We start from the raw sequence: 26,188 nt of genomic DNA on the forward strand, positions 1-26,188 counted from the left end.
TATTCGCGTTCCACATACCATCCACACTGCAACGAATAAATTATTCGTGCTCAACTTGGCCTCAAAATTATACCACTCTTGTTTTGTTTATTTGAAAAGGGTAATTATAAATTGACAATTCGTCGTTGTCTGCGAAAAGAAATAAATGTCATGTGAAAGAAAAGTCAAAATATAGAAACATCCACAGTTCGCAGTTCGTAGCTCATGTGCAAGGTGCTTTAGTGAACAATGATTGACATTGCTTTAGTACAATGTTGCATTCACAAAGCTAGTTGATTTTTGACTACGTGCTCACTAGCTTTGTGAATGCGCCCAATATGTTTGTTTATTTTGGGCACTACGCTTGCGCTTCCAGATTGTCCATTAGTTTTTTAGCCGTACTGCACAAATGTGGAACGAATTACCTCTATCTTTCCCTGTTATTGCAATGTTCAAGAAATTAAAACCAATGTACACATGCAATTCCTTTCTTCCCCGCTTTAGAAAGCTCATTAAAATACAAAAAAAAAGAAAGTAAAGTAGGACCTTAGATTGAGCCTTGAGGTACGCCTGAAGAGAGGAAAGAACTTTGAAACATGTCCACCAACATCAGCTGCTTGCTCCGTAAGATTTGACAAAATAAGTTAAGTGCCCTGAAAAGAAAATTTTAACACCTCTATCAGTTTTTGACACTTTAATTCATGATTTATTGTTTCAAAAGATTTCAAATAGTCCAAAAGACTTAAAAAGGTTTCATGATTATAGTTTGATTATGCACATAACAATGTTTATATTTATGCTATTCTGAAAGTGAATAATTATAAATAAAATGTAATTTATCTTTTCAGGTCCGAAGAAGCTTAGAAACCCTCTCAATGTTAATCCATGACAGAAGTTCGTCCTCCGCTAGCAAGTCTGAAGGGAACGTGGACCGAGATGACACTGACTGAAATAGCTAAAAGCTAATTTAATCTTAGTATAAATGCAAATAAAAAATCAGCAACCAACTTAGTAAATAATTTAAGCAAAAAAATTAGTTTAAAACAAAAATACTTATCTACAAAAAATATTCGTAAATGATTAAAACAAAAATATTCTTGCAGCATTTTCGCTTTAAAACAATCAATTTAAATCAGAATTATGCTTAAACTCTATAGAGACAGATATTAAAAAATAATAATATTATATTATTATTATATCCATGTATAAATTATAACATAATTAAAAAGAAGAAACAAATTTCCTCTGTAAACATAGGAAGAAATGAAGATGAGTAAAAACTCTATGATTATGCTAAAAGTAATTTTGTTGTGAATAATTCGAACAAATAAAAACTTTAAAATTTAATCTTTAAACAATTATGTATAATGTAATTGAAATTATTCAATCTTTTCCTAGCATTTAAATATAAATCAAAATCATTATAAAATGAATGTCCTAATGGCAAACGATGAATGTGGATTCGTAGTTTAAATGGATAAATATTTGTATGCTTTTCGTTTAAAACTTCCCCAAGCGTAATTTTAGTATATTGTGAATCTTTAAACTTGTATGTTATTATTTTGTTTCTTTTTACTTTTGTATTTTTCCCAAGAGAAAATAAGTAATAATGGAATTATTGCTGGGATATTGTGCAATTTCAAGTTTATACATTTATTTTTATTTGATCGCGCAATTTTGTTTATGAAAAAGAACATATTTTGGAAGAATGAAAAGAAAAAGAAAAATGTAGTAAAAACGCTGCCCCGTGTTTATATTGTGATATTAAGAAATAATAAAAAGTATGATTTTCGTTCTTGTTTCTTTACAAAGTAAACATACAATGTCTTTTTCTTTATTCATGGAGTTCCTTACTTTAGGTGGCTTTACAGTCCGGCACGGACCTGGGCCTTAATCAACATGCGTCTACAACCAGCTTACAACATGCGTCCCTAGCTTACTATCTCCAGGTTCGCACACCAAGTCGCGGTATTTATCTGCTACGCCCTTTCCATTGGAGTTGAATGGCTTCTACATGACCAAGCCATCTAAGTCGTTGGACTTTTATTTTTCTGACTAGATCAGTGAAGCTATACAAACCAAACAAAAAATTCGATGTATCTTCTCCTTCAGTTTTAATCTATGCAGACGGGACCAAATATCACCCGGAGAACTTTTAAGACGTTCTCATTCTGCCTTGAAAAGGCCAAAGCCTCAGCGCCGTATATGAGAACCGGAATAATAAGTGTCTTTTATAGGGTGACTCTAGTTGCTCGAGAGAGGACTTTACTAACCAATTCCCTTCTAGGTCCAAAGAAGCAGTTGATTTGCAAGAGTTATTCTCCGTTTTAGTTAAGCGCTAGTATCGTTGTAGCCTGGAGTTAGGGAAATATATGTATTTACCATTCTACGACTGAGTTGTTTAAATGGAAATGATTTAAAACGGTCAGTAAATGTAAGTATTGTTTTAAAAATCATGAATCTGAAAAAGTGGGTAATTTCAAAACAAAGGTTGTTCTTTTATTGTTGTAATAGTTCTTCTGAATTTAGTTTTGACAACGCCACCTATGATTCAAAATGAAAATGCATCAAAACAAACAAAGAACCATCACGATCAGCCAACTAACTGTTTTTTTATATGTTTCTTAATCTACCGTTGTTTCAACATGAATATTATAATAATTTTTGTGGTTAAAGTTAAAGCCTGTTATTCTACCTTCATTTAGAGACCTTAATCTTTAAGATCCGATAACTAGAACGCATAATACAAGAATCTGAAATTTATTTTTTCAACCTCCCAAAACGAACGACCAATAGGCTGCAATTTGGCTATATTTTTGCTTCATCAATGTTTAAAACGGAATATTTCAGCTCTCGGTTAACGTACAACAATGTTTTATACACCAAAATGTGGGTAATCTTGTCCAAATTATTGTAAAAATTAAATTTTGAAAATCGGTTGGAAAATAAAAATGCGATAAAAAAAATTCGAAAATTTTTGATTTTTTATCTGTATAAGTCGTTTTCTCATTAAAATTATATTGCAACCTAGGGTTTCTTAGTCTTGTAATACGTGTAACGGTTATACGCTTCCATAGATACTTCAAACTTAAGGATCGGATAAGTAATAGCTGACTTATAGATGATTTTGTGGTGCATATTCCAATTTTTTAGAAAATTTTTCAGATTTTTGAAATTTTTTTAACAGAATTTAACGGTTTTTCACCAATGCAGTAGAAATGTTTTCTATATGTATTTTTTCATGCTGAATTCAATTTCATCATCCGTTTTTTGTTATAAGCTTCGGTTAGCAAGAAAAACCCGTTAGAAGATTAAAAATGTCATCAGAAACGCAGAATTTAGGGGACTTTAATCTCCCACTGTTTAAAAGATTAAAAGACATCAATGCAAAGAAAGCGTTTGGGAGAGTTTTTAACCTTTCGCTAGGAAGCTAAAATAGAACAAAAACTATTTATTTATATGGCAATTTACTACTTTCGAAAGGTTTAAAAGTTCAAAATTGGGCGCTTTGTTTTTGATGTAAACAATTACCTATTTCTGGCTCATAGAAATGCTGTAGCCTGATGTGTGTGGGTTTTGCCTATTAATGAGAGAGACGGATTTTTATTTTGTCAAAGTTAACTGTATTGTAGGTGCCTACTTTAAAAGATCAAAGTAAATGTCGAAGTTTTCATTTGTTTTGGTTGCATACATTGTTTTTGCACTTTCTTTATCATTAACAACTTGTCCTACCATTGTATATAACCACGACTAATAAGCCAAGTTAAATTAGCCAGATTGCAATTAGGGCAATGCACATCTACAATATATTTCGAAAAGGGGATTGTCTAGACTGCGTCCTCTTCAGTGGAGCCTTAAAAAAAACTCATAATTCCTAATAAACGTATGATACTTACCACATAGTAAGATACTTACACATCATTGGAAAATTGCAGAAGTCTTTGTTAAACCTAAATGAGGTAAGCCGCCAAATGAAGTAAGAACTTACAGACCAATATCGCTTCTAACAATAATAGCAAAAGTTTTTAAGTAATAGAAGAAAGAAGACTAATTATTTCGAACTCAGAAATAAATAGAAAGGGCACTTAAAGAAAAAAAAAAGAATGTTTGGCTATGTTCTTAGATATTGTCAAGCCTTTAAGCAGGCTTCACACTTAGGACTTGAGTACAAACTGCAAAGGGACCTTCAAAGGCAGTGATAACAAATACTAAAGTCTTATGTTACTAACAAACTCTTTAGAGTACAGTACGTACAAAATTATTCGGAACCAAAGAAAATAGAAGGTGGTGTACCGCAAGGTAAAGTCCCAGGACCAGTCTGGCATCGTTTATATAAATACAAGTAATTTTAAAAATTGCAAAATCCAGTTGATAAAGTAAGTTTTTGGACTCAAAAATGGCGTATCAAACTAAATGAAATAAAATCGACGCAAATAAATTTAACAAACAAAAACAATTACTATAAACAGTACGGATGTACCTTACTCCAATACTGGCCAACACCTTCGAATGGATGCAAAGATCAAACAAAAAGAGCAAAGTACAGAAAAATGTCTTAAATGTACCTACAATAAACTTCCCCTAAAGTGATTTGAATCAACGACAAATCGAATCATTTGTACATCTTTTATAGATTGGTTCTGATTAACCGGTGATTTTAGTGCATTTAGGGCGTACTTTACTCGGCACCATTTCTAACCGAGTCTTACTAAAGATTTCCATCGGATAGAAAAATAAAATACATAGGTAACTAAAATTCAAAAATCAGAATCTTCACCGTTTTGGCACACCAAGTTCTTCCTTAATTGCAAAGATGACACCAATCCAGGAAAAAAAAAACAGTAAAAATACAAACCTTCATGTTTTACAAAACCCTTTTCAATCTTATCAAAAATCAATTAAATATTGTATACACATTTTGTTCTGCTAAATATTGTAAATAGTATATATTATTATAATAATATTCAATACATTGCTGTTTTTGTTTGCCTTGTTTCTTTTTGTTTTATAATAATTGTAAACAATACAATACATTAGTAACTAGCTTTTTATATAAAAAATTACAATTACGACTTCGCATCATGATTTGTATATTTGAATTTTAATATTTTGTATGTTTCTAAAACTCAATTTTTTCGTTTCGCTTTGTTTTTTATTTTTTTTTATTTTTCACATAAATGTTACGTACACGACTTTATTGTTTATTGTATGTTAATTTTAATTTTAATTTAATAATAATTATTACACTTTATAAAGAGTCATACATAATAATATATAATATATCTAATTACTTTTGTTTGTTTTAAAGAAAACGTGTTTTTTTTTATGTACTATATGATTTTTGTTTATATTAATTAGTTATGTATATATGTATAAATGTTTTTGTTTTTGAGTACGAGAGAAAATATTTTTAATTATAATTATGATGCGTTGTGTTAAGCTGAGAAAATCATTTTGTATGATGTTGACGGAATACACAATAGAAGAAGAGAGATAAAATGAGATTAAATATTTTGTTTAATTTTTTAAATATTTATAATTTTTGTCAAAAAGATTTTAAGCATTGATGGAGATAACCTAATTGACAATTTTCTAATACTATTTCAATTTTAATATTAGTTGTTTAGTAAGATTTGTTATTAAACCTATTTTATTTAAGAAAAGGAGGATTAAAGATAATAAATGTACAGTGACGCACTTAATTATTAACACACAATGATTTATAAATTTAAAATAGTTTTTCTATACAACAATTGTATGTTGTTTCAGTGGTGGTTGCTTATATTTATTAACAAATGTATCAATACTAATATTTTCGCACAAAATTATTGGTACATTTTTATAAAAGTTAAAAGAGATCCCTAAAATGGCTCGCACACAGGAATGGTTGAGAGTTGTAAGCCACTAGACCCTGGTTCTCTATGGACAGTCGCGCCACCTAATTTATTTATTTAAAAACTATGGCAAATTATAAGCCTACATAATGTCCTTCTATTTAATAAGAGCGTTTAATCTTTTGATATTTTCCGTTAACGCCTTTTTAAGTTCTGATTTATTGAAAATCGCACGCTTTTTCAAGCCTTTTACTAATTATTCTCATAAATGTTCGATTGGATTTAGATCCGGAGATGTGGAAGTGGTTCTGATCACTTTTGCTTATGGTTTCTTTGGAATCCTTATTAATGCCTTCAATGAAAACCATCCCATCTACACCTGCAGCTGTTATGTAGCCCCACACTATAGCTTCTGCGACACCATGTTACACTGTAGGTGTTCGGTTTAGTTTGTGTAGTTCTGGGTCATACTTTCACCGCAAGGTTATGCGGTCATCAGCCTGAACACATTTAATCTACCATCAACAGAAAAGACAACACCATCCCAGAAACTCTTTGAATGCTCTTTGTATCCGATCATGTCATGATCTTGTCTCACTTCAGCAGCAAATAGCATTGATATAATTTTTGGATTTTGTTTGACTTTTCGAATCTAAAATCTTAGAACGAGCTGTAGGTTATTATTATTTACTACTATATAAATTAATTAGTATACATAAAAGTAAGCACTAGCGTACCAGAGCCTTTGGCCTATTTTATAAGAAATTGTCATGTTAAAGAGAAACTTATTTTGGGGGGCTGTTGATGGTTATTCTTATTTTTTAACAAGCTATTAAAATTAGGAGCAAGTGTGAATAGGTGAGAAGCAGAAGTGTCTAGCGAAGTTAGTTATACTTTTTTCAAACACTTCGTAGGGTAAATCGGCGTAGATTTTGAGGCGTTAATGTCCTTGTAGTGATGTTGATATAAGCTTCAGTCGTGTCTATTGTTTTTTTTTTAAAGATATGTTTCAGGTGTGCTTGGTGAAGATATGGAACGTGAATTTTAGTAATAACCACATATCAACAAACACCAAATATGAAGTTTTTAACGCAACTGCAAAAACAGTTCTGTTTTATAGAGCGCAGATCTGGGGTGTTTGGAAATACGAAATTGTTGAAAATTTGCTTCCATTCTTCCTTAGAAAATTGTTGAAAATTTGCTTCCATTCTTCCTTAGAAAATTATTTCTCCTCCCTCTAAGTACATGTATCATTTAGAAACAGGGCTTTCGACACTCTTTGTATCAACATTGAAGCTGAGCGCAGACTATTTGATACAGGTGATTAATATGGAACGTAACCGATTGCCAAATATTATGTTGAGAAGTGTCATGCGTCGAAAAACTGGATTCTACAAGGATTGGATTGATCTTGACGCAAATTGTGGTATTATTCTAGAACTGAATGGATGTACTGGTCTTTAGATGAAAAAAGCACTGTACGAGGTTATCCAATCGATCGATGAAAATGAAAGGAACACATTCATAGAAAAGGCGAGAACATCTACGGAAAGGGACATTCATTCGAAACTATAATCTAAATGAACATAATTACTTTAGGCTCGATTTTTCAAGAAAAACTATTGGAACTATTTTTAAAGTTAGAGGTGAACTTCTTAACCTAAATTGTATGTCACATAGAAAAGATTTGGTTAATATTTGCTCCTTATGAAATATGGGAGTGAACGAAAACACTATCCACTTCATCGGTGTATGTCCAATATTAAAGGAGCTAAGGATAATCTTTTTTCGAAAAAGCTATCTAAGCGGGATCTACTCGCTTTAAAAATGGTAAATGCTGCTGTTGTAATGTAGATCTGGGAGAATACCAATACTTATGGCATTCTTTATTTTGAATATTTTTTTTAAGGAAATGGGTTCATTCAATTTGAAGCAAGATAAGTTTTGAATACATATATTACCGTCGGAATGACTCCTAAAGGAAACTCTGACTATCCATCAGTTCCCATGCAATTGCATCGGCAGCACCACTTCCGGAATTTAGATCAAGCTTTCTCAGCTCTCTGAAAAATTGTTCGCATAGCCACTTCATATTGCCATTTCTGGTGAAACAATTACATTGGAGAGCTTCTTTGTTAATAATAATTTAGTAGTAAATTAACGAAATGAAATGCATTTGATAGTACACATGTACATAAAACCACTTAATGAAAAAAAAACTGAATAAACTAACTTGTTTCTAGGTTAAAAATTTGAATATCACAGTGTGCCCATAATTAAGTGCCGCACTGTATGAATTATTGTATAATGGTATTTATTATTTTTTAATTCTTTCTTGTTTGGTGTTCATCAAAGGAGGAACGCAGCACTTACACCATATAATTAATTTATGATTATTTTTATAAAATACCTGATTGTGGTTTTTATTTATTTTTTTTTACTTTGTGTTGTGTGAATTTTTAATATAATTGTATTTCTTTTTTGCTAACGAAAAGCTTGTAAAGCTAACTTTTGAAGCAAAGAACAATGATGAACATTTTTAAAAAACACGATAAAAAATGTGCTAAATGCTTTCAGGAATTTCTATCCAAATATATAAATTGGAAAAATAATTATAGAAAAACAACCTCACGAGATGATTGTCCATCACAATATTGCCCGTTTTCTGTATTAAAGAAATTAATTTGGAAATATTTTCACTTGAAAACATAAATACCATGAATTTTCTATAAGTAAAAAAATAATAATAAATAAAATAAGGAGAACTTTTATATCGACTCCGAACAGCGGAACGCACTTTTTCATGACGAAGACATTTTGGAAGAGTTTATCAGGGGCAATATAAGTTTTTCTTCTGAAGTTAACATTAAAATGGGAAAAGAGATATTAGTGACTATTGCTTTGAGTCGAATGTTCGATTCGCTGTGGTCCTATAAATACGAGTATTGCGCATAATAGCATATTCAGATAACAAGACTAATCTCTTTTTGACTGTTCGAAACAGAAGAAATTTTACTGAGATGACTAATACAAGACTGCTATTCAGCCGAAAAAGCATGATTTGAAATTCACTTTACCCAAACATAAGTTGAATAAAGTTGGTAAAGCGGTAGTAGCCTTCTCCTGATGAAAATGAGACTATATTCAAATCTCTCCATAGTGTTTCTGATCCCAATTAGGAGTCTTGTGCAGAATGGCGATGGAGAAGCCTTACTGATCGAAAAAGCGGTGTTCTCAGTCTTTGAATCTTAACCACATAGCCAATGGCAGCAAAGAAGAAATCTGTTTCATATGACGACGAACAACGAACGGACTGTCTTTTCATTATAAATGTAAGAAATGAGCCATTCTTTTTTGTCACTTAATTGTTAAAAAAAAAAAACATTAAAAATGTTCATTGTTCTTTACACCACACATACACATAAAAACAAATAAATTAAAATGCAAAACACAAACTTAAAGGATACAATAGCTACATATATTAATATACTTATTGTGCGTGCGAAAATTTTCAACACTTTATTGTAAAGATTCACTTTCTTTGACTAGGTCGCAGTGTTTGATTTATGTTTGTTTTTTTCTTTTCTTTTTGTTATAAATACAAAGCGATAAAGGAGTATTGCTTCACTAAATGAATAACATATTAAATTTGTTTTTGTTTATGAAAAAACACACAAAGTATAATAAAGGACAATAATTGAAAAGAAATGCTGACAATTATTATTTTTGAATGTCATTTTATGAATGAAAAAATGCAGCATGTTTTGTATTTTTGTTTTACTTACTAAATCGAATGATAACTCATTTTCTGATTTCTAAGTTATTTGTTTTTAGATAGAAGACAACTTATATACTTTTCTTTAATTTTTCAGCTTAACTTATCATCTCACGATATTTGAGTTTGTGCTTCGTCAACATATCTGTGACAGTGACCAGTTTTTTTATCGACATAATGCTTGAAAGTTCCTGCAATTGCGGCAGATAGGATACGCAAATATGATGAAGTGTTGCCAATTCACGACCTGAAAGAAAGGAAAAAACATTTTAAATGTGCAGAGCACAGTCTAAGTCAAGGTCATACCCGTGTCAGAGCAGAGATTATTGCTATTCTGCTCAATGAACATCCCTGGTGGTGGATTTGGATCGGTTACCGATGACAATTGGTCCAAGAAGACAATCATACGTTCCTTATTTTTAAGAATAAAGGGGTTAACAACTTCCATGTAGGGTTCCTCAAGAAATTATTAAAAGCAGAATGTTATGATACGACTTCTTAATGATCACAATAATTCTTACCTTTCCACCGAACTCGATGAGATTGGCTAAATTCTGCAAACACTTTGCTACCATTATTAATGAACGAGTAGCCGCCGTTGCCGGTGTCTCATTTACCAAGCCAAACTGGCGTGGATTTAACAGAGATGGACACAAGAGCCGCAGGAATATAAACCCAGACACAACTCTGGTACGTACCAAACGCTCCGTTGGCCATTTAGTCACTACTGCCTTCTGCAAACAGTTACAAATATATCGAACTGTTCGTGGACACGCATCGGGCGATGTGAAAATCGACTGGGTAACAAGATCCAAAATCTGAAGCAGGAACTCTGCATTCGAACATGCATCGTCATTTACGTCCATCTTAGTCGGATTCAACTCAGCTGATTGCTTGCTCTCGAGTATTCGCTGTACAGTCTCTGAGACAGCTGACTGTAAAAAGCCATGACATTCTGTTCGCATGTAGAGATCCATTAGAGTAGTAGCCAGTGATGCCCCTCGAAACAGGGTAGTAGTTTCGTTCTCTCTGGCGACTTCCGCTTGGCACAAAACTCGTATCAGCTCAGTTTCACGTTTTTCATGCCGAAAAACGCGCAACAGCGATGTCGCCAATGGCACACGGTCGTTGTGACAACGTTCAGCGAGCGCTTTAACCGCATAGAGTTCTGGTTCAAGAAGCAACTGCTGCAAAGGACTATATTCCTCGCATGGCATTATCAAATCGTCAAGATACCTCATTCGCAAACGTAGAGATCCCCACTCACCCATGGGAGTCATACCCGTCAGTTGGTACCATTCTTCTGTTTCTTGACCGTTTTTCAGACTCGCCAAATCAATTGTCAGTTCTGCCACTTCCGAATCCTTACCGCGTTTGCCACGACTCAGCAATGTTATTGTCAGAGTAACTACATCTGGCGGTACGTCGTCGAGCACGAACTCCTCCTCCCAAACTGGATCAGGGGCAATTTTAACGCGGGTCTTTCCAACTTTCACTTGATTTAACGAAATCGTACAATAAGGATGTGGCACAAGTTTAAATGGCAGCCGATGTGCTTCCAGCACATGTAAATTCAGACAACGCAGTTCTCTCAAGCGTGGCACCTTTTTCTGGGCTCGACTAAGTTGCGAACCACATTGTGCTTTCAAAGCATTTATCCACTCGACATAGCTTTCTTGACTAGGGGAACACAAGTAAGTGACCGTGGCCAGGCATGGCAGAGCTCTTTCCACAATCTGGAAGCAATACGGACGCTCCCAAAGTGAGTCATGGCACTGATATAAATAGGCGCAGGACAAATCGATCAAGCCTTTCGGCTTTGTTTTCTTCGGATTGTCATAAAAGCAGAGGTGTGTCTCAGAGCCTTCGATAATGAGCGCAAAGTACAGCTGCTTCCATTTGGCAGTCTTGTCGGATTTCTTATTCAAATGACCATGTTGCTTAATTCCCTTGATTTTCTTAAGCCCAATTTGATCTCGACACTCACGCAAAGTAGCATAGATTTTTTCGGCTGCTTTTTCCACAACAAACTGCTGATTAAACTCTGGCTGACTTCCATTGACGACCTTACAAAGATACACAAATTATTAAGTTATAACAAATATATTTCAATTTAAATTTCATTACGGGATGATTCAAAGTGTGCCCCTCAACGATCTGCTCCTTACGGTAACGATTAATCACCGCATCGAGACACTCAAAAGTTCTCCCACCCATCAGATAACGGACACCTTTCTTTTCAATTCGAAATCTCTGGATTTGGTTGTTAATGTGAAAGAACAAGGAATAGTCACCGGGAGAATTGTCACTCGGACGGACTAGAAAACTACCCGGACCAGCTGCAAAAAGAAAGTTATGTTTGTTTTATGATCTTGCAATAGCATGTAAAAATCTTTCTCACCTTTGACTAACATATCAACAGCCTCGTTCTTAGTACAATTTGGATGGAACCATGGAAACACCGTGTTGGGATCAATGGAAGCATCTAAATCGTCGACCAACTCTCGGAAAATCATTCCCTGTTCACCGGTACGATGAGCAGTAACCCACAACCATCCGTCACCCATGTCGTTGTGTAAAAAGAATATATCGCCCTTTTGGAAACTCAATTCGTCTGTGTCGGGCATTTTGGTATAAGGGAGTATGGCAACAACACGTTTCTTGTCATTTACTGGTTCTGGTGGAGCAACAGGTATCACAAGACGTTCACGTTTTAGAAGATCACTACATGAGGTGTAATAGCCAACAAGATCGCTTAGTGAAATGAACTGCCTGCCACCGATGTAGAAGTCACCACAAACAGCTGTGATTCTGAAATTGAATAAATATTGAATTAGTTTCAGAAAAAAAATACACATACGCCTTAGTATACCCTTAATAAAGAAAATATTATAACTGTGGAATATATGTCAATTTATTGTATACCAGAAATATACATTTTTTGAAAAACCCAATCCCTAACCCAAATTAAAAAATCTGATGACACCATAGTCGACGTTTCAGGATCCCTAAAATCTAAATCTATGAACGAAAACTTTTGTTGGAAATAGTTTCATATGATATCAGCATACTCAAGTGACAATCTATATATGGATCCAAAAAGTCAGTTCAGTTCCTATTAGTGAAACCAATAATTGTTTTGGCTTTTGCAACAATAGCAAACTTGTAATCAAAGGAAACACCTAATTCTTTTACTATAACAGTTCTCTGCAGGGGTTAACCATGCACCATTAAGACAAATGATTTAAGCAGTTATAAATCGAATTTACTTTTCAAAATTATTTAAGATCATCAGCGAATATGAGACATTGGCAGAACTTTGTTTTTAAAAATACCATCAATAAATATTTTAAATAAATGTGAGTCAAGACGACTAACGTAAGGAACTCCTGAATAGATCTCGAGGTTCCAGTACCATTAAAAAACAAGAGGTCCACTTAAAGAGACTATAGTCAATCTCAGAACTTTTTAGTTTACGAAGCAGTATGTTGTCAATCCGTGTAAATAACATCCAGTTGACTATGACTTTAACAATACAAAACAATAAAAAAAGAGGAAAAACATGCCAGATTTACTTAATCAAACTCTAGATTATAGCGAGCACCTTGTAGAAAAATCAAAAACGATTTTCTCTAACGATCACATAAACCTTAAAACAAAATCTAATATTTTCAATGCAGTCGTGAAATCCTCACTTTTTCATACGGCACAATTATGGGGTATGCAAGAATACGAAGAAATTCAAAAATTTCAAAGAAATTTAAAAAAAAAAATATTCCAAATTCCGTTAACAGCACCAAACTATTCAATTTATTTGGAAACAGGCCTGCCAAAACTTTTTACTTTAAGTCTAAAGTTACAGGCTGATTATTTAATTAAAGTGCTTGGTCTACGGGAAACTCGGTTATGTAAGATACTCGTTATGATGCTTTACAAAATTCGGAATAAGAACTGATGGATGAGGACATGGGAAAACGTTGCTGCTCCTGTGGAGAAGTTGTGAAGATCAATATTAACAATATTGTTCAGATGAAAACGAAGTTCTACGAAATCATCTATAAACTTGAAGAATCTAACCGAAATCAGATTGAAAATGCTCGGCAGTCGGAGAGCAGATTACTCTATAGCCAGCATAATTATAACTTGTGTGACAAGAACTACTTCCAAGATTCTCTCTCCTATAAAGATATTCTCCTGATTTTTAGATCAAGATGCGAAGTTCTACATTTAAATGGAAAACCATACAACGGAAGCTTTGACCAATTTTGTAATTTATGTAACTTGAGAGGTAAGGAAGATTGCTTTCATTTCATCAGTGTGTGTCCAATTTTTAACCAGCAAAGAAGAGTATGCTTTGGTAGACCATCCCTATCAGTACAGGAAACAATTGAAATTTTAAATGGATCAGATTGGGGGAACCTTGTCAAATATGTCAGAGCTAGCTGCCACTACAGAATGCTTATAATAACGGAATAAACATAAATCATATAATGCAAATATGTATACAATCAAATCATACCTATTTTTACTTTCTTTAATTTTATACCATTATACATATATACTTGTACAATTGTATACTTAAATATTTTAAAGTAACCATTCGAGCTGACGGCTAAGCTAATGCTTAATTCAAAAAATGTATAATGATTACTTGCAATAAATTAATATTTGAATTGAATTGAATTGATCAATAGTAAATGCACTTAAAGCAAAAACCGTTAACTTTTTTATATAACGCGCTTGAATCGTAAGAAGTTGCAGCTTTGTATCTGTGGGAAACGAAAGGACATTATTTTTAAGTACACCAAAAGTCTTCTCTTTAATATTTTGAGTAGTAGAATATTCTTTCAAAAACGTTCAAGATGAATGCAAAAACTATGCTTCGACAGCAATCTTTTCCAACCGATATTTGGAAACTGCTTTTTATTTTGCAAAGAACAGCAAAAAATGTTATATTTGTATGTAAAATACTTTAATTTCACATAAATGAATTCGAAAAGTGTTTGAAGTTTTAAACGGGTTGGGTTCGAAATCCTGAATGGATCATAATACTGTATTTAAAATACTGTAGCTCAAAATTCTGTATCTTAAAATTTTGTATACCAAAATTCTGTATTTCAAAATGCTGTAAATAGGCTGACAAAAAAAAATCTTTTTGATAATGTACATTATAATAATTTACATTATAAAAACGATTGTTATTTGTCAGCCTATTTACAGCATGTTGAAATACAGAATTTTAAAAACAGATTACTTTAATAAAGAAAACATCACAATATTTTTTCATTGGCATAATGTTCTAATATACTTCCCTTGAACAATAACACATGATATTTCATAAGTCTTTGAATTTTTGTTGCTTACATTTGTATATACAATTCAGAGATTGTTACTTATAACTATTATTGCCTATTGTTATTTACTTATTTATATAATGTACATGCGGAAATCGAGTTCTGCTTTTGTTGTTCTCTATAATTGAAGCTTAAGGGGGTATTCTGTGTCTAGAAATAAAAAAAAAATCGATTTTTTTTTTCATATTTTCATAGTTTAAATATTTAAGAATATGTCTACGAGAGGATTTTCCCAAATTCAAATTATTTTCGGAGAAATAAGTATTTTGCTGAGCAGCCATCCAAATCGGTTGGGCTGCAACTAATAGAACAAAAGAAATAATGGGGTACTTTAAACGCGTTTTTCTCAGAACTGTCTGATTGAATCTGATACCCACGATTTCTCAGGTTCTGCAGAACCGATTTATATGGAACTACGGACATCCCCAAATTTTCATTTTTACTATTTTTAACAAATGGAAGTGGTAGTGTGGTAAATTTTTTTTTTTTAGGCACTTTTTTTTAGACTTTTCCGTAGTTCCAGACATTGCGACATTATTGTAGATTAATAATCTTTTTTAGTTTTTGATTTTAGATTTCTAGGAGAGTTATTTTTTTTTGTGTATGCTTCTAATGTGAATAAATAATGTATAAAAAAATCGATGGTAAAATTGTTGCTTGCTTTTTTCTACAGCACTTCAAAAATTACCTAAAATGTATGTCTCTAGACTAGAATACCCCCTTAAGAGCGGAATTTTGCAAAAATACAGTATTTTTAGATAATATGTTGCTCATACAGCATTTTAAGAAGAATTTTATTAAGAATTTTAAGATACAGTATAATCAGATGCAGTATTTGACAACACAGCATTTTGAGATACAGTATTATAACTATACGGTATTATGAATATATACAGTATGATACAGAATTTTTCCGATAGTTTTTTTTTAAAATACAGCATTTCGACCCGCTCCCGTTATAAAATCGATCATAGATCTCGATTTCATTTCACTCGGTTTTGCGAAATATCGATGCCTCCTCAAATAATATAACAAGAACATCCAATTTAGCGTAGAAAAAGAAAAAATAGAAAATAGATGTCAAGATCCATTGAGAAAAGGCTGGTACAAAAAATGATATGGCTTCAGGAAGACTTGTTAATTTCCAATCAAATGCATTAAATCTTGTACATAAAGGCTTAGCGTTGAGTGACCGACAATATCACTCCGCTAATGAGAAAAAGTTTGCTAAAATCCTCTTAGTTTCCCAATAGAAATTATAAGATCCTTGTCACTTCGAGGAAAACATCAAACTCCATTGGAAAATGTATAAGAGGAAAGGGGAAGTGTCTGCAAGGGTGTTGTTTGTATTCCAAAGCTTTCCGAAAACTTCAAAGATCACAAGTCGAGCCACACACCTCTGACAAAAAAAGACGTACAAAGACAACTGAACAGACGTAATTTATAAAATTAACTGCTACTTCGCGGTCGGAACGGCAAACCACGAATGAGACAATCGCCCCTAAAGTAATAAAAGTACAGGTATTGGCCTGCAACAGCCTTGGGACTAGACACCAACTGAAATTTGATGGGATAGAATTCCTTTGAATGGAGAAACATCTATCTAAATGATACACATTGACATTACACGTCATGATAAACAACAAGGAAAATATGAACCAAAAACAAGACATACAAAATATTTAAGCGGTATATTCATACTTAGTCTCCAACAGATCTAAAAACTCAAAATCAACTGCACTAAACTTCTTCTGAAAATTATATTTTTGTTTTATTTTACATTAACATTAGTTTGTTTTTATTTTTCTAGCTGAATTTAAAATTGTTTTCTATTAACCACAAATGTATTTAAACGTTCATAACTCACCTAAAATGATTGATTCCTGTGCGACCCAGATAGCTTAGAACATAGGAACCAGGTTTTCTGTCACTTTCTCTAACTGTTGATGTAGAAGAGATTTTAATTCAAACAAATAACAAAATTCAACTAATCACAAAACTCACCTAAATAGCTTCCTAACTTGCCAGTGCCCCTCAATCGGGATTCAGCGGAATATCTATCCAATCTGCCATGATACCATTCACTTTCCGGTGGTGCAATGATTGCCGGTCTTTCACCTGTAATTAAAATAAATATTTCCAATTAATAAATACTTATAAATACATATTAATAAAAGAAAGATAAAATATTTCAAAATATTAACTACAAGCAAAAAAACGAACAGGATTCATTCAAAAAGTTGTTGCATCATAGATTTGTTTTTTAATTGATCGAAATGCAGTTCTTACCATTGGTGACACTATTGGAATCACAAGTTCCTGTACTACCAGTACTTCTTAGAGACATTTGAATGTCGTCGTTTTTCATGAACTGCAACTGCAAAACAGTTCACAGTGCTTGGCCAATGATGGTTTGATAAAAATAATTATTATATTATTTGTACAAGATAAACAACTCCGCATATACCGCATCGAATTACCACAAAACTTCTGGCTACTGGCCCGTTTTCTATATTGCGCTGACTTGATTATTATTGGCATTCGGTTTCGATGGAAATCAGTTAGTAATCGATTCATTCGGGGACAAGGCACACAGCAGGGAAGTAAGAGAATAAGCAGCGTAAAAAGAAACACTCAAATTCCACACAAGGTTGTTGCTGTTGGTGCTGCTGCTATTGATGTTACTACTGGTGCTCTGGCTAGCTTAGCTATGTCGTCGTTGACTGGCTATGACTCTAAGTTCACTCTTGTCAAGTTGTTGTTTATTCCTTTTCTATGACAGACAACGATAGTAGGCAGTAATGACATCGGCCACTAGCCCCAACTCAACAGTATCTACATTATTTTATTTTGTTTCGTTTTGTATTTTCATTTGTTTCTTTTTGTTCCTTTGATTTCAATGGAAGTCTTTTCCGATTTTCGATTAATAAATTTTTGTGTAATGATGTGAGTGTGTGACAATAATTAACAAAGAAACTTTAAATATGTACTGTACATAGACGTTAGTCAATATATGAGACAATATAAGAGGAATGAGAAATCAGGCACGACGACACAACGCAGCGCAAAAATACACAGAGAGAAAGAGGTCAAACTAAGTAAACGTTCCTGAGATTTCGATGGAGAGATTCACACATAGAGATGACTCATGATATGGAAATTAAGAACTTGTGTATTGAAAACGAAACATTGAGAATATGTGAGGTGATTTGATTGAAATAAATGATACCCTATGGGGTAGACATAGTCATAGACATAACCCGAAAGCATAACCAAGCAAATGGATGATTAAGAGAATGATGTTACTCTGTCGTCTGTTGCACACTCAAAATTGATTAACATTTTTTTTATGTTAACTTATTCAACATGAAGTTTGTTTTTTTTTTTTAAATAAATTACTTTCTTAATGTTTATAATGCTTTTAGTTTTTATATCCTGTTTGAATTGAAATATGTACATATTTACAATGGAATTTGTGTCATTAGTTAATTGAATGACAAACTCGGTTGCCGGTTTATATAAAAGACGGTGGACGAAACATGCTCTACAAACAAGTATAATCTCAGTTTTGTAAGAAACTATGACATTCATCACAAGACATTCCAGTGGCAAGTATACATAAGTTAGTTGGTAACCTTTCCACAGCCAAAAGCAAGAAAGAAGAACCAACAGTAAATTTGTTTATTGTTAAAGTAGTGAACCTCGGCTTTTTTAGGTTCATCCCAGCTACTTAAAGTGGTTGCCCTTGCACCTTATTAATTATCATAGCGAAACTAAGTTTAAAGGGGAATTGAAGCCTTTTGAATTGGAGTGGTTAAAGATGTAGGATGTAAATGTTCACCTCTTCCAAAGCCGCCAGTTAACGATATTAGCACTAATAATGTTTCGCCCAAGTTTTGTGAAGTCTTGCCAAAGCATTACTGGAACGCTTAATTTCAATTGGAGCTTATGTGAAGGAACATCTGACATGTAAAGTAAGTTAAAAAACTCTACTGGCTATAAGGTGCTCTTTTCTGACTCTATAACAGTGCCTATTGACAAATGCTCCATCATATCTCCTGCTATTTGATTGTCATGTACGTTTTTTTTAAATTAGCGTAAATATTTCCAATAAGTTCAGAATAAAAAAATAAATTTGGTGGCGCAACAGTCCGTTGGGAACCAGAGCCTAGTGACTTACAACTCTCAACCATTTCTGTGTACTAGTTATTGCAGGGATGGAGAGGACATACAGTTTATATGCCGAATTCGGTACGGCTAATTTGAGAAAGCACTTTTTCATGACAAGAATTACTCTTGGGGAATTTGTCAATTCCTCGCAAGAGGTGGCACAGGCATGAATCGAACCCAAGACCTCTCCCATGACAGTCCAACGCACTAACTAAGGTACTAAGTTCATAATTACTCTGTTCTAAATTACAAAAATCTTCTGTTAGTGTAACATCAGTTTTGGACCGTCCATCTCCTTTCCGTTAATGAAGATTAACAAAAACGACTTATTATACGCAATGACGATAGATAATGATATGCTACTAATAAGTATTCTAACAAAAAAAAAAAAGAATATGCTTGGGGGGACCCAAAGTAACGGGAATCGGGCTGTATGTCTTGGGGACAGGGAGTGGGGGCAGTCATTGTCCGACAAGGTATGTTTTAGGATGGAGTCTCATGAGTTAATGTCCGAAATTCTGTCGCTGTAAGTGTATTGTTTCTTCCGTAAGAATTTTCGTAAAAAAACGCCTTTTTCTATTTCGGCGAAAACGTGATGGCCAATTGGCGAGGGCAATGCGCGGCTGTGAAATTTTGCTTGCTGTTAGGTAAATCTGCCTCGGAAACAGCTGAAATGCTCAAGTCAACAGTCTTCGAATGGTTTTCTCGTTTAAAAAATGGTGAAATGTCCATTGAAGGCCAGCCCCGTTCAGGACGCCCCGTAACGTCAAGAAAAGGAAAACGTTGACAAAATCATTACTGTCGTACGTGAAGACCATCGCCGAGCCATTGATCAATTCACTGAAATGAGTGGAATATCATGGAGTTCAATTCAGAGGATTTTATCCGAAGATTTGCACATGGAACGAGTTGCAGCCAAATTTGTCCCGAGTCTTCTCACAGGCGAGCAAAAGCAGCGTCGAGTTAATGCATATTTGGAGCTTAAAAACGGCATGACATCAATCGTTTACCCCCCTTACTCACCGGATCTGGCACCCTGTGATTTTTTTCTGTTCTCCAGACTTAAAAAGGTCATGAGAAAGCGTTTTATTACCGTAGAGGAGGTGAAACAAAAAACAAATTTGAAAAATATTTTGAACAATGGAAGCATTGTTTGCAGAAGTGCGTTGCGGTCAAAGGTGAATACTTTGAAGGTGATACAAATTTGGTGTTAAAAAAAAAACGTTAAAATCTTATAACTTTTACTGGCGGCTCTGCTCGAATCAAATATGATTGAGATAGCTTAAAACACTCTAAACCCTTTTACTCACCTCCGCAAAAGGAAACATTTCCGCTGCGATGTGAAGGACGGAGAATAAAAAAAAAAACAAATAAATTAAGTTTTCCATTTATACCTAATATTATTATAGATCGATAAATAAAAAGTGACCGAATTTGTCCTTACAATAATTTTGAAAAGGCCAAAACTATTGTAGCATTATTAAAAAAATATCGGTTTAGAATTAATGGTTAGACCAACAGTTATGAACTCTCAAAGGTTTATTTTGCGTCTTTAAAATGTATTTAAAACCTTTTCACGACTGTTCTTGAATTTTTCCACTCACTTCTTTTGCGCATTTTGATTGCGAAAAGATCAAATTTGTATGTAAGTAAGTAATGTTGTTTATTTCACTTTATCCATACATTAAATTGTTTCTTATAATTTTATGATTTGATTCAGTTCTTATAGAATTAGTAATAATTTAACAAATGTGTTATTATTTCTTCAAACAAAAAAGTTCAACAATGACTTTTGTCGTCTGTCGCAATTAATACAATTGTTTCTAAAAACTTCCCTAGATTTATAATTATTTTTAAGGCAAAAATATAATTAAGATACGTTTCAAATTCTAGTTGTTAAATTAATTTATTAGTTGTTGGCGATAATTCAGTGCTATTTGTAATTCGATGATGCAGTTCCAATCCTTTATTACATTTAAGAAATCTATTATAGTATTCATATCAAGTCTCTTCTTCGGTTGAATTGCAGAGTACAGTTTAGATTTTCAGTTTCTGTCGTTCGTGTTCTATTAAGCATAATTAGCCCTGCTCTTGTTTTGGAGACATCCCAGTCATCCGAGACGTAAACTTTATCAGCAGTATAATCAAGGAAATGGAATAAGCTGTGTGTTCTCGTTTATTGTGCACATTGCAGAGACTCTAAGTGTTCGCGCTCGATTTTTAAACTGCTACGCCATCCATAACCAGCTTAAACAGAGTTTTGTTTGTCACGATCTAATCCAACTGTTCTACATCTTCCCGATAAAGGCTATTTTCCCAACTCCTAAACCAGAAAATCTTCTTTTCAATTATCAACTTGGCTAAAAATGTTGGTAACCTATTATTTGCGTAAGCACTGAGAACTCTTTCCACATAGTACATATGACATCTCATCGTGTACTCAAAGACAGGTTTCAACTGGCATTCAAGGTTCAAGATAAAGTTAGGCGTCACACTTGGCAGACCGAGTACATTTTTGTAGAAGTATCTTTGCATCTTTTCCATTTCATCATGTTGTAAGTTCCCCCATGCTTGTGCTCCATAACCGAGAATAGCCCTGGTAACCGCGTTGAAGATATCGATCTTAGAAGTTAATTTGACATCTTTATTAGTGATAAACTGATTCCACGTAAAATTTAAGGTCTGTCTAGCTTGTTCTTTGAAGTGCTACGTTAGGCTTAGTCCGGAAGTTAGCTATGCACCAAGGTACTTGTATTTGCTAACAACTTCAATGGTTGCTCCGTTGAGCTTCCAATTTTCTTCTTGGCTAAGTCTACCAGCTCTTTTTCTAAATACCATCACTTTCGATTTCTCCAGGTTTATAACAAGATTCCGCCGTTGACAGTATTCTGTCATTTTATTTCTCATGCCTCGTATTTTGTCTGTCTTATCAGCTATTAGCATAATGTCATCCGCATACATTATCAATCGAATTTGCATTCCATTCAGCGAAATACCCCCCCCCCCCCCCTCCTCCTATGAACTCATGGATATCATTTATATAGAGCGCGAAAAATAGTGGACTCAGCAAGCAACCTTGTTTAACATCCATCGTTGGTTCAAACCAGTCTGACAATTGTTCCCCATCCCATACCGCAGCTGTTGTTTTATCATACAGATCTCTTATAATTTGGATACGTTTTTCAGAAATCCCTAAAATTTGCAGTTTGTATAAAAGTGCTCTTCAGTCGATATAGTCAAACGCCGCTTTAAAGTCAATGAAGAAACAGTAAACTTTCTTGTTGTCATTCATTTGAAGTTTTATGATATTGAAGAGGTTAAACAGATTATCAGCAGTGCTGTAGCCTTCTCGAAATCCAGCTTGGTACTCATTTAGGATACTATACTCTTTTTCCCATTGCTGTAGTCTTGGTAATAGAACTCCGGCAAAGCTTTCTGCAATAGTGTCCATAAACGATATCCCTCTATAGTTTTGGACGACGTTCTGATCACCTATTTTGTAAATTGGGAAAATAATAGTTGTTTTGAAATCTGATTCCACTTTTCCACATTCGAGCATTCGATTGAAAAGTTTAGCTAATATATTTATTGCTGATTGTGGGGCTTTGGTAAGGAACTCATATGGCACTCGGTCTTGACCTGGCGCTTTATTTCTTTTTGTATTTTGAAGAAATTCATTTAATTCGTTGACCGTGATGGGGTTGTCGAGAAGAGGATCAGCAAGATTTTGAGGCATGCTTTCGATATGCACTGGAGGCATGCATAGGTTGAGTAGCAGCAAGAAATATTCTTTAAAGTCTGATCAGATTTGTATGTCTCTGGATTATCGATATGTGATGCGTTTTGTGATTCCAGTCGTACAAAAATTTAACTTTTAAAAACGCAAACGTACAAATAGTTTTCTGAAAACTTCGTTTGTTAATGATTTGTTGGTTCTTATCTGAGTGCACAGTAATCAATTGTGTAACATCGGGGTTTCCGTTTGCCGACAATTTCAGCGGGGAATCCAAATCTACAAAGGTACCATTATACACCGCGGTAAAAATGCGAAAATGTTGGCCTCTTTTGTTTCAGAGGATGATTTTTCGATTTTCTTGTTGGCTTATAAATGAACACAACCTGTTTGCCAAACAAATTCCTCTCCGTCCCACTGACCAAACGAATTTGTATTTCCCGGAAAACTTTCTGCTTTTCAATTGAGAAATAAATGATAACAACTTTCTGGTTATTGAACTCAATTTCACTAGCACGCCTAATTTGTAGATCCTTCAATTGTTTAAGTTCCGATCATTATTGAAACTGATTTTAAGACAATGGAGATAACGGTCTTCTTTGTCAGTGACAGCATTTATTGTCATTTACCTGGAGCAATCAAGATGAAGTTTTCGAAATACTTTAAAGAATGAGTAAATCCACTGATTAACTCGTGGTTTATCACCTCGAGTAATGGGTACTAACATATGGATCCAAGAGTAAGACATTCCGCCCTCTTTAATGTGTTCAAAAGAAATGTCCGAATGTTCGAACGAATATTTGTTGACCTCGTTGACGAGGATGAACAACTACACAATCATGAATGTATGTAATCTACCTTAAAGCAAATATTGTATCAAGGATTAAGCTTGACCTAGGTGACACTATTTAAATAAAGTTTCAAGTACACGAATTCTGCTGGAGGATTCCCAAAAGACTGTTCGAAAAAGTAAAATTAGATCCCAGTGAAGGCATTTTATTAGAGAGTAATTTTTGCACAACACATGTTATGCCAGGATTACTCATCAGTTCCCTTTATTACAGTGACAATGTACGAATCATGTACCTACTTTTTTTTTCTCGTGTTTGATTCTTCTTATTCCGTAGGTACGAATGGTTATTAACTATTGGATGATGTAAATATGAAAACATTCTGTTCAAAGTTCTATAATCTATGCGAAGTTTTGGAATTCTTAATAAAGCAAACAAATTTGAATTTGATATTAACATACCATTTGACATATTGGGTCCATCGAATTCATCTTGATCCAATTCATGAGCCAAATCGGCTAAATCCAAACCTCCACTAGCCACTGCACTAACACCACCACCCAGGGCGCCTATACCACCCAATCCGCCTAATCCGCCCATTCCACCGTCTTCGGATCCAGTAGATGGGGATCCGAGTTTATCCTTTTGAATAACATCGATATTACCCAGACGTAACAGATCTGCCATTATGACTAGCCAACCACCCCTTCTCGTCCACCCGACACCTACACCGACACCGGACAACCAATCAATGCGAAGCAACAACTTCTTCTTTAATAAACCTTTTCACAAACTTAGATTATTCTAAAAAAACCAAATCCGGGACGAGAAAGACGATTTTTATGAGCACCGGAAGCACTGCAATGGTGACAACGGCAGCACCCAAATAAATAGACAATTCGACGAAAACGAAGACGATCCTAAAAGAAAAATTTCTTCGTTTCGCGATGCGATGGCAAAGGCAAAGGCAATGACTCAAAGCTCAAAATCCAGATATATCTTTTCGAGTCGAGCTGCACCCGCCGATGATAACCTTTTAGAGAAAAGACACAGGAAGTGACACTTTTTTAATGATAATTTCTATATATTTTTCATAGGTTTTCTTTTTTTTATTCTTTTCAGATTCTCCTTTCAATATGATTTTCTTCACACTTCGAGATTCGATTCGAGTTCGAGAGCGGTGCACTATGAACGCATGAAAACAAAACCAGGCGACGACGACGGCGAAAAACAAAATTAATTGTTATTTATTTATGCTTTTCTTTGTTCTCGAATTGAATTTATTTATTTACCGATCGCTCTATCGGTTTTTCACCACCCTGATGCGATTAAATTCCATTTTAGTGCAAATGTAATAAACTTTTCATGTAAAAATGAATGAACAAATCTTCTGACTCGAAATTGACCGACGACGACGACGAAGCGAAGTGAAATTTTGGTGTAAAAAAAAGAACAAACAAAATTATTTTAGGCTCGCTCTTACACATTGAAAAGAGTAGGCAGGAAATTTGGCGAGACAGAGCAAAGCAGAGAATTTTTCTTAATCATACTTAACCCGATATTTGGTAATTGTCATCTCACCTGCTCTTATCTAAATAGAGGGTTGGTGTTGCTGTTTTTCATTTTGCTGTTTCGCGTTGAGTGAGAAAGCGTAGCAGCTAGATTTACTTTAGTATTGCTTTCTCCATTTAGTTTTGACGACAACCAAAAAATATGATTCGAAGTGTACTCTGTATATTGCAGAGCTTTGACATGTTATTAACATACACACGAAACCTCTGTTACAGAATGAGCTAAAGTGACAGTTTCAATTATTTGCCAAACTTTTGCTATTACCAAATCCGACAAAAGTTCAAAACTTAAAAATCGCAACATGCCATACGTATAATTTCTTTAATCTGTCAATAGCGCCAATTTAAAGACAAATATGAAAAGAATTTTAAGTTAAATAAAAACAGGGGAAGAATCGGTGATTATTGATAAATGACAATTAAAAAGGTCGAATTTGAACTACATAAGGTGTTAGTCAAATTGATACCTAAAAAGCTGAATCACAAAATCACAAAAATGTGATAGTCATTTTCAAACAAATGTGTTTATTCTGAAAAGAGCTACCAGACGCTTACACAAACGACTGGAAAATTTTCTTAGTTCGCTTTGTTTCGTTGAAAAACAAATTCCTGTGACCGACAAAGCTTACGACTTCCGAAAAAAGCAACAAAAGTAAGAATTTTATTCAAACACATCCAATTTGACACTTTTATTTAGATATTTTATAAGAATGAATTTAAAATTTTACCAAGGCAACAATGAATTTTGACAATTTCAGTCTGAAATTTTTCAATCGAATTAAATTGAGTTGAATCATCTTACACAGACGGAATGAAAATGATAGTCAGTTTGACCATCAAAAGAATGATAGTCAACTATCACCTAAGCCGATTCCACCCAGAACTGAAATAAACTATATAAAGTTCATAAACTTAAGTTGAAAGTTTATCTTAATCAATCTTTAATGCTAGCTATACAGCACAAACCCAAAGATCCAAATG

The 26,188-nt window shown here is 33.9% G+C and overlaps 2 protein-coding genes across 9 annotated transcripts in view; one reads left to right on the forward strand and one right to left on the reverse strand.

Annotated features, from left to right (window-relative positions):
• LOC129942747 (uncharacterized) overlaps positions 1 to 1,802 on the forward strand; it is a 100,493-nt gene extending 98,691 nt beyond the window's left edge. For all 7 annotated transcript variants that reach the window (XM_056051797.1, XM_056051798.1, XM_056051796.1 and 4 more), the window contains one exon: positions 828 to 1,802. In XM_056051797.1, coding sequence (XP_055907772.1) covers positions 828 to 929 — 102 coding nt within the window. In that variant the 3' untranslated portion in view covers positions 930 to 1,802. The remainder of the gene's footprint in view (positions 1 to 827) is intronic.
• A 7,580-nt stretch (positions 1,803 to 9,382) lies between these two features.
• On the reverse strand, positions 9,383 to 25,053 carry LOC129942746 (ras GTPase-activating protein 1). Of its 2 annotated transcripts, none has more exons than XM_056051792.1 (8): positions 24,098 to 25,053; positions 16,947 to 17,060; positions 16,810 to 16,882; positions 11,990 to 12,399; positions 11,716 to 11,927; positions 10,110 to 11,654; positions 9,895 to 10,045; positions 9,383 to 9,835 (listed from the first exon to the last, which is right to left on the reverse strand). In XM_056051792.1, the coding sequence occupies exons 1-8, from the start codon at positions 24,321 to 24,323 to the stop codon at positions 9,687 to 9,689; spliced, it is 2,880 nt and encodes a 959-aa protein (XP_055907767.1). In that variant the 5' UTR covers positions 24,324 to 25,053; the 3' UTR covers positions 9,383 to 9,686. The 2 variants fall into 2 exon arrangements, with proteins under 2 accessions (XP_055907767.1, XP_055907768.1); XM_056051793.1 differs by lacking the exon at positions 24,098 to 25,053 and adding an exon at positions 17,232 to 18,302.
• Positions 25,054 to 26,188: the final 1,135 nt, after the last annotated feature.

The sequence above is a fragment of the Eupeodes corollae genome, chromosome 1 (assembly GCF_945859685.1).
Source record: "Eupeodes corollae chromosome 1, idEupCoro1.1, whole genome shotgun sequence".
NCBI classification, from domain to species: domain Eukaryota; kingdom Metazoa; phylum Arthropoda; class Insecta; order Diptera; family Syrphidae; genus Eupeodes; species Eupeodes corollae.

Excerpts from the sequence above, each read along its gene's own strand:
- LOC129942746 (XM_056051792.1), bottom strand. The coding sequence starts at position 24,323 with ATGGCAGATCTGTTACGTCTGGGTAATATCGATGTTATTCAAAAGGAT. Across the intron at positions 12,400-16,809 it reads ACAGGAATCAATCATTTTAG|AATCACAGCTGTTTGTGGTG; the intron begins GTGAGTTATGAA and ends ATTCAATTTCAG. Across the intron at positions 11,655-11,715 it reads GGCACACTTTGAATCATCCC|GTCGTCAATGGAAGTCAGCC; the intron begins GTAATGAAATTT and ends TATCTTTGTAAG.